At 47.8% G+C, this 8,979-nt stretch overlaps 1 protein-coding gene across 1 annotated transcript; it reads left to right on the top strand.

Annotated features, from left to right (window-relative positions):
• Positions 1-8,005: 8,005 nt before the first annotated feature.
• Positions 8,006-8,557, top strand: SAMD5 (sterile alpha motif domain containing 5). Its single transcript, XM_012655515.1, has one exon. It carries the CDS (start codon positions 8,006-8,008, stop codon positions 8,555-8,557), a length of 552 nt encoding a protein of 183 aa, XP_012510969.1.
• The last annotated feature ends 422 nt before the right edge of the window (positions 8,558-8,979 follow it).

Below are 8,979 nucleotides of genomic sequence, written 5' to 3'. Positions count from 1 at the left end.
CTTGAACAACATGAGAGTTAGGGGTGCCAACCCCCCATGCAGTCGAAAATCTGAGTATACCCTTTGACTTCCCAGAAATTTAACTACCAGTAGCCTATCGTTCACCAGAAGACTGGTGAACATAACATAAACAGTCGGTTAATACATTTTTATATGTTATATGTAAGATATACTACATTGTTATAATAAAGTAAGCTAGAGAAAAGGAAGTATTATTAAGAAAAGCATAAGGAAAATATATTTACTATTCAATTAAGTAGAAGTGGCTCATCATAAAGGTCTTTATCCTTGTCATCTTCAAGCTGATAGGCAGAGGAGGAGAAAAAGGAGGGTTGGTCTTGCTGTCTCAGGTGTGGCAGAGGTGGAGGAAGATCCGTGTATAAGTAGATCCATGCAGTTCAAACTCATGTTGTTCAAGGGCCAACTGCAGTGATACATCCTGGAGATCACTTCATTCTAGTGCACAGAAATAGTCTTCAATCCTTTTAACAGCTGTCGAGTACTTCACTGTGTTGATGTACCATAGCTTATTCCACCAGTCCCTTATTGATGGACATGTGTGTTGGCTCCAAAATTCAGTTATTACAAAGAGTGCCATGATGAATAGTCTTGTGCATACTTTTATCTTTTACATTTTTGCTAGTTATCTTCGGGATAGAGTTCTAGACTGGGATTGTACAAGTCCAAGGGAAAATGCACTTGAAATTTGTTGGATGTTGCCAAATCCCCCTCCATAGGCACTGTGCTGTTATTCAGTTATTTTTTCTCTTTTCTATATTTACTACTTTACCCTCCACTTTGAGCGGCTTGGGCTAGGACTGTGCACACATTTCTGCTTTATCCTGTTGAGTTTTGCCAAAAGCATGTGAAAAGCAGACGGAAGGCCCAGAAAAAGAATGATCCAGGGACTTGTTGCCTTTCTGCTTTGTTTCCTCTTCTTGCCAGCATCACCACAGCCGGCCACAGTTTTCTAAGTAGGAGTAGATTACAGTTTCCAGTTTTCCGAACTTCTAGAACTCCCTCTGAGGTATCCACAGCAGCAGTCAGCAGGCCCTCCTCAGAAGCCTGAGTCTTTGCTCTGTAGGGTCCTCCTGAGGTTCCTGTAGGGTCAGCTGGTGTCCCTTCTTCGAGGTCTGATGGGGGCCTTTCTGCTAACCAACCAGGCAGCACTCGCTTCTCAGAATTCTGGGTCCCAGCTCAGCAGGGCTCCTCCTCCAAGTTCCTAATTCTTACAATCCCAACCTTCTTCCTTTGTTCCCCCCAGTCTTTAAGGATAATAGCTACTTCCTGAAGTTACTACATGTGGGATACCTCAGGGTTTACTTTGCCCTTTAGACTCTTGGATACCTGGTTAACAATTCTGTTTCTATTAAATAATGTGAATTCTACTTTCCTAAGTCCGACCAACAAAGAGGTTGTACCATTTTGTCTTTATTTTTACCCTCAGACTATGAGAATTCTTGTTTCTCTTCAGCCTTGCCAACGGAGTGTGTTGCTCACCTTAAGGATTTTTGCTCATCTGATTGGGAAGAGACGGTATCTCAGTATATTAATATTATTAGTTTGAATGTGCATTTTTCTTACTTTGAGGGAAGTAGAGAATCATTTCAAAGGAAGATCCATTTGTATTTTTTTCCTAGGAACTCATTTTTCTGGAGGCCTGTTGCCTTTTTTCTTCTTTATTTTTAGGTGCTTTCTTGCTTTCTTTGATCACTCTATATGTTCTAAACTTTTTTCTCACAAAATCAAGATATCGTTTGTCTTTTTATTTTGCTAATAGAGCTTTATGTTTATGCAAACGTTTATCAGATTTGTGTGATCAAAAGTGTCAACATTTTTTTTAACCACTGCTGCCTTCAGAATTAGGAAAGTTTTCCCCAATCCCAGATTACAGAGGAACATGCCCATGTTTTCTTTTAATTAAGTATACCGTTTCATCTTAGTCTTTAAATTTCTGATACATGTGGAACTCATCCTGTTCTGAAGTATAAGGAATATGCCATCTATATTAATTTTCTAGAAAGCTCCCTGAAAACCCTCTCTCCTTGCCCATGACCACAGAAAGTTCTCTGAGGCCATGGCACGCTGGCTGAGAGCATGCTGCTGAGACCATGGGCCTGGTCCAAGCTGTGGGCATCTGGGCTCACTCAGACAAGACAGCTGAACGACCCCAAGGAAGAGTCTGAAATTTGGCTTCTGTGAAAGTGTTAAGCTCAAAAGTCTTGAAGATATATTCAAAACATGTCCTATTTCTGGGTTTGCCAACCATACTTCTAGGAACTGGGCTTTGCTGATGTAAGTATCCTATGCACCACCCAGATCTTGTCGTTATATGTCTATAAATGGGGTCTAATATTTCAAACATATGTGAAAAGTGGCCTCCAAGGTCAGGGATAGTTTCAAAACTGGGATGTACTCCATCCTGCCTGTTCCAAAGCTGGAAAAGGGGCAAGATCTCAGGTGTCCATAAGAGCTCTAATTATGTGCAGGTTTCTTATAAGTTAAGGGATCAAGAGTAATAAAGCATATATTTCCATAGCAAGTTTAAACCAGATAAGAAGGACTAAAGATTTTAAAACAAATACATAAAATTACTTTCCCTAAAGAGACACCAACAACCTCTCAGTCATCAGAAGCCAAGTAGGTCTGAGGAAGTAGACCCCATGGAATCACTGTCTGAACTCCTGAATGGGAAGAGATCGTCAGATAAGAACAATTGTTGTTTATTGAATTTGGACAACTGGTCATAAATTGAGCGATTTCCTTGTTGTGCTTATATAAATAACTTGCATTTGTCTGAAATAGCATTTATCAATATAATAAGGTTATATAAGCTAATGTTAGGTGCTAAGCTAACTTGCTGACTTAGAATGAAAAAGAAGAAGAAGGTACTCCCAGAGCTGCTGATTGCTGTCTAACAAAACACTGCATCTATCATTTTTGCCTCTGGAGACATTGGATTCATCCTTTCCTTCTCAATTGCATTTTAAAATATAAAATTTTGGGGGGATTACCAGCGATGAGAGAATAAGAAGTCTTTAAAATGGATTTAATTTTATTTTTCTATCACTAATACAGTCTCCAGCTTGGCTGTCTTTCTGTTAGTGACCTCCAAGTCTATGACTTCTTGAACATGCATTTTTCTCCATTGTTCCTTCTTTAAAGAAAGAAAGGCCTGTTATAACAGCAATGAATAATCTAATGGAATCCTGCTGCTACTCCCTACTGTTCCTTGTCTTTCCTTCTTTCATATGTGTGTTGTCACACACAAGTCTAATGTATACAGCTCAGACATATTAACAGACACCCCCACCCAGCCTGCCCTCAATTAAGTTGCCAACCCAACGCCTCACTCCCAGCCACTGGAGAAAGATTGCCTGTTACATCACTCAAGCCCATTATTCTCATTTCTCCCCATGGCATCCATTACTCCTACATGCTTTTTAGCTCATAGTTGAAGCAGAGGCAAGACATATTTTGCATTTTAAGATTAATATTATATATCTTTGACTTTTACAAGGCTAGACACCCTGGGGACTGACATTTAATAGATGTTAATGGAATTTAATTTTTACACATGCTAGGTGCGAACATTTATCTTCTAAATAAAATTGTATGAAACCTAATGTAGCACCAAGAAAATCTCATAACAAATTATTTTTCACTCTAGATCTTTAAATTGAGTTACCAAGCAAAGTAGAAAAGCTGTTTTTTTGATATTTAGGATTTAAAACCTGAATATAATTATCATTAATTAATGACACAGAGTATCAACAGGCATTTTGCCATAGTGATTACCATTGCAAAACAGTTCTAAAATGCTGCCTAAAAAGAAACTTTGTGCATAATCTATTTTCTTATTGACTTTCATTAAGCAAGGGGCAATGGTTTTCCCTGGGGCAAAATAAAGTCTGGCCCGAAATATATTAAATGATAATCAGCATGATAAACATTTTCAAAATGTTTCTATATGGAAAAAACTAATCAAGCAAAACCGCTCAAAAATAACTTGTAGAATTATAGGTATTTGATAATGTATGCTGAATAAATTAATGTGGTGGTATAAGGCTGTGACTAAGAGCATAATAGCCACTGTTTTTTTTAAGTACGTTTTTCTCTGGATGTCAAGTATAGTTTAATTTCAAATTTTGGCTGATGTTACGATTCACAGAATTTCACTAATACTAAAGAAAGAAGTAATCACCCTCTTCGTACCTTTGTAATTTTCACAATTTATGAACTATCCTATGTTTATTCTCTACATATTTAAAATGCTGAAATCTCTTCAGTTCCAATTAATGAAGAAAAACTCTTCTCTTTTTGCCTTTAGTGCCTGGCACTGAAGTGCCTACTTAATAAACATTTGATGAGTAAATGAATGATTTTGACAGTAGTCAGGTGCTTACAGCAAAAATGAGGTAATGCAGTATTGCAAAGAGCAATGTGAGGCCACAGATCTGGGTTCTTGTCCCAGTTCCACCAGAAACTAGCTGTGTGACCTTAGGTAAGAAACTTGACCTTTCTGATCCTGGACTTCTTCCATGTAAGTTTGAATGCTAGAGATGATCTCACGGGGTCTTTTTTCTACCTCTAAAAGGGTACAGTTCCAAATCATAAAATTAGCCAATCATTGTTCTTGCCAGTTTTACTTTGGACCATAGCCAAGGGCATCTATAGGAGGTAGACACATTTAGGCTGCAGAACTTCTGCATTTGAGATTACATGTAGTAGCCTCTAGAATGAAATCTGTAAAGAGGTTCCATATGCTAAGGCAAATAGTAGAAAGATACAAGCCTCAAGGGTTTACACAAAGAAGAATTGAGCAAGTGTAGGAGAAGCATACAAGAGAAGTAGAAGGGAAACCTGTGGGGAAAAAAAGTCTCCTTAGCTCAGACTAGTGAAGTCTCCAGGCAGTAGGTTTCTTCTAGAGGTCAAAAGTGAGTAGGTTTTATGTAGTATTTATGAGTGATTAACAAAATGATTAATTTATAAAAGGCTTCCCTTCCAAAGAGAGCACCAGGGTGCTTTATTTCCTAGTTGGATACCGCTTTGCACGTAAATAAAGGAGAATCACTGCTGCCAGTCAGGGAGGCATTTTGACAAGGCAGGTGTGTTCTTGTCTCTGTCCTGATTTACTGTATGACTCTGGGCAAGTCATCATCTTCCCCCAAACCAGCTGCCCTGATTATAAAATGGAAACCAAAATACTCACGGCCTTCGCTGAGGATTAATGAGACAAGATGAATGTCTTTAAGTTCCCAGAGGGGAAAAGGCTGTATATAAGAAGGCAAAGAACTACTAAGTAGGACTGTTGGACTTTTCACATAATTTGGGAAAGAAAAAAAACAGGACAATGAAAGTCTGATGTTTTAAGTTTTCCGGTCTTAAAAAAAAATTCATCTCTAACAACCAGCCCCAATTTTTCCTGCGTGTTACACAGCACGAGCTGCAGCCTGCGAGGGTTAGTTGGTTAGTAGTGGGAAGGGTGGTGCCGGATTTATCCCTGGTGTGTAACCCCGAGCTCCATCGTGAACAGTGTCATCTTGGGCAAATGAGTTTCAGTACCTCAATTTCTTCTCCTGTAGGATATTGGATACTCCTACTACTTACCCTATATGCACAGATATATGTTATAGACGCCTGGCATAGAGTAATTTCCCAATAAATATTTGCTGATAACTTCTGCTTCTTAGCAGCATCATTCAAACTGCTGGAATATTTTCCCTTTAAAAATCAAAGGTCTTTATGAGAGAGTATCGGGATATAAAGATGAACGTGACGTAAACATTTGTACTTTGAAAGAGGGTAGGGAACGAAGGCGACACCATAAAGCTCACTTCCTTCTGAATGAGGAGTTTGGGGACGTGGACAACGCCCGCGCGGACGCGAGGGGGCACTGCGAGCCTGCTTTGGCGACTTAGAGGCGGCGGCGGGGCGGGTCGGGCGCTTCCACCGTCCCAGCGCCCGGGCGCGTCGCCACCTACCAGGGTCCGCGACCCGCACTCGGGCTCCGGAAAGCGCAGCCTGGGGGACCCAGGGCTGGGGCCACACACAGCCCCACAGGTCTTCGCATACGTCTCTTCCCTTCCTCCCCAAGCATATGGTCGTTTTTAGCAGCTGTTCTTAATGCCAGATTCCTGAGTCCCAGGTCTTGGGAAAACCAGAATCCCCCCGCAACTAGAGGGAACATTTTCTATGCGTCTACGTCGGGTATCATCCTGGGCAAAAGGACCAAACCTATCAGTTCTTTAAAGGGTTCGGGTCCCAAGAGGGGGTTAAGCTCTTTTGATTTAGGGAAATACGTCCCCCACCTACCCCTCCCACCCCCAGCACCACCAAAGGCCCAACGCGCAGCAGGTTGGGAAGGACTCTGAAATCACTGCCTGTCCACCTACCAAGGTCAGGCAAGAGGCTGGCACTCGCCCGAGGACGCCTTCAGAAAAACGGTCAGGTCAGGTCCTGAAACAGCTCAGGTACGAAGCTGAATCGCTCCTCTGAGAAAAGAGTAGACAGTATGCCCGCCCCACGTTCCTTTCCGTCCCCATGAGGACAGACGCAGGGAAATGTGGTCGAGGCGTTTTGTCCGTTCCACCTGCCGCTCGGGTCCCCACTCCCAGGCGGTTTGGCGCGATAGGGAAACTCGGCTGATTTTGTTACTCCCTGGAGAGAAAGTGCCGAGGGGCGGAGATGTCAGAGCGTCCCCTCTCACGCGAGCCGCCTGCTGCGGGCTGTATCGATTCCCACGCGATCCCGGGGCGGGCGGAGAGTCTGCTCTGATTCCCGGGCTCCAGGACTGGACGCCTCGCAGTGTCCCCGGGGGCGCAGCCACCCAGGGCGCGCGGGCAGAATACAAGGTGGGGCCGAGAGAAAGCACGGTGCAGACAGGAGCTAGGGGCCGGGCAGAAAGCAGGGCGCGGGACCGAGCGGGACGCGCCGACCGAGGAGAAAGTACTACCCATCCCAAACTTTCGCAGATCCGGGAGCCTAGGAAGGGCGAGCCAAGCAGAGTGGCAGCCTCTCCCGCCGCCCCGCGAGCCCCGCTGCAGCGAGGAGGGGACGCGCGCACGCCAGCTGGACGCCGGCGGTCCCACCTCGCGCCCACCCGCCGGGCCGAAGCGCCGCGGCTCCGGGCACTGAGCGGGCGCCCACGGAAGAGGTCAGACCGCCGGACTCTGGGCTGCGGCGGAGCTCCGAGGAAGGGGGACTCAACGCGGATCGGGGAAGGGAGAAGGGACACTTAACCTCGCAGCCTGGCCTAGCGCGGCGGGGCGGCGGGGATGTGCCCTTGGGCGGCCCTTGGGCGCGCAGGCTGGAGTCAGGCAGGCTCCGGAAGAAGTGAGCGCAGCGACTTCCACGGGCTGGAGAAGTAGGGTTTAAAAGAAATGGGAAAAGCGATCCAGGCCAGCCAGTGGGCCCGGCAGCTTAGAGGCTCCCCACCAGGAGGACGATAGCGACTGCACTCGCGAAGACGAGGCGCGCCGGCGGCCGCGGGTCTGCGCGGAGGAGTCGCCTCCCCGGCCAGGGGTGCGTGTGCAGACGCCAGCGGCAGCGGCCGGAGAGCGACATGCGGCGCGCGGCCCCGGGACGGGCTGGGCTGGGGAAACTCCGGGGCGGCGCGGCGCGGCGCTGACCCCGCGCAGGTCCGAGGAGGGTGCCCGGGCCCCGCCCGCCTCCGCCCCCTCCCGCGCCCGCCCCGCGCCCCTCCCCGCGGCGGCGGCGCATCCAGGGGCGGCGCGGAGCCGAGCGGAGCGGCTCGCCCAGCCGCCAGTGCCTGCGAGCTCCGCGGCTGCTCGGGGAATTCACGCTGCTGCTTGCTCGCTTCTCCCTTCCTCTGCCTGCTCGGGATGGCTCTCGGTCTCCGGCCCGAGCCTTTCCTTTGAAAGGAAAACTTTGCTGCGATTTCTCTTTCCCCTTGGAGGAGAGGATTAAAAGTTCCAGGAACTGGTACCGGCCGTGCCGTTTGGGCGCCCGGAGGGTGTGCGCCGGCGGGGTGCCCAGTCCCACCATGTGCACCAACATAGTTTACGAGTGGCTCAAAGCGCTGCAGCTCCCACAGTACGCGGAGTCCTTCGTGGATAACGGCTACGATGACCTGGAGGTGTGCAAGCAGATCGGGGACCCGGACCTGGACGCCATCGGGGTGCTGGCGCCCGCGCACCGCCGCCGCATCCTAGAAGCCGTGCGCCGGCTGCGGGAGCAGGACGCCGCGGCCGCCGGCCTCTACTTCACGCTGGAGCCGCAGCCCGCGCCCCCCGGGCCGCCCGCGGACGCCGTCCCCACTGGCCGCCGGGGGGAGCCGTGCGGCGGCCCGGCCCAGGGCAACCGTGGGGACCCCCGCGGCCAGACCACCGCCCCCCGCAGCAGAGAGCTGGTGAGCTACCCCAAACTGAAGCTGAAGATCATGATAAGGGATAAGCTCGTCCGGGATGGCATCCACCTGAGCAAGCCCCCGTACTCCCGCAAGGTAAGGGGACGCCGCCTGGGCGGCTCGGGCGCGCGGCGGGAGGGGACGCGGCTCAGCCGCTTCTGCCAAGGCTTGTTACCCACTCCCAGGTGACGACGGGGAGGCCAGGATGCTTGGGTGTCTGGGACTCTTTTCTGTTTTCTTTCTGTATTTAGGTCTCTCTTCCTTTCTTCCCGGTGTTTGTTAAGACAAGATCCCACACCCAGCCGTTAAGTCTAAACTAGGACCAACCCTCTGCATAGTGTCCGTGCTCACCTGTTAGGAATTGAACTCGCGGTGCTTCACCTGATAGCAAAGGGAAGTTCCCGGTGCCCTCTGCAGTAGTGTTTGGGTCTGCAGGGTACCGGAAAATTGGTTAATACTTACATTTTTTTTTTTACCTTTTTTTTCTCTTTCTTTTCCTTTTTGAGTTTTGAGAAACTCGCAAGGGAACTCTCTTTAAAGAGTGGGAAATCATGCCCTCTCTCTCTCTGTCAGTTCCATGAAACTGAATCCTGTACCATTAACATGGGCGT

Source organism: Propithecus coquereli, unplaced genomic scaffold (genome assembly GCF_000956105.1).
Source record: "Propithecus coquereli isolate 6110/MARCELLA unplaced genomic scaffold, Pcoq_1.0 Scaffold48, whole genome shotgun sequence".
NCBI lineage: Eukaryota > Metazoa > Chordata > Mammalia > Primates > Indriidae > Propithecus > Propithecus coquereli.
The sequence above is the reverse complement of the archived record's forward strand: the minus strand, read 5'-3'. Positions and strand labels throughout refer to the sequence as shown.

Coding starts and splice junctions, on each gene's coding strand:
- SAMD5 (XM_012655515.1), top strand. CDS start 8,006: ATGTGCACCAACATAGTTTACGAGTGGCTCAAAGCGCTGCAGCTCCCA.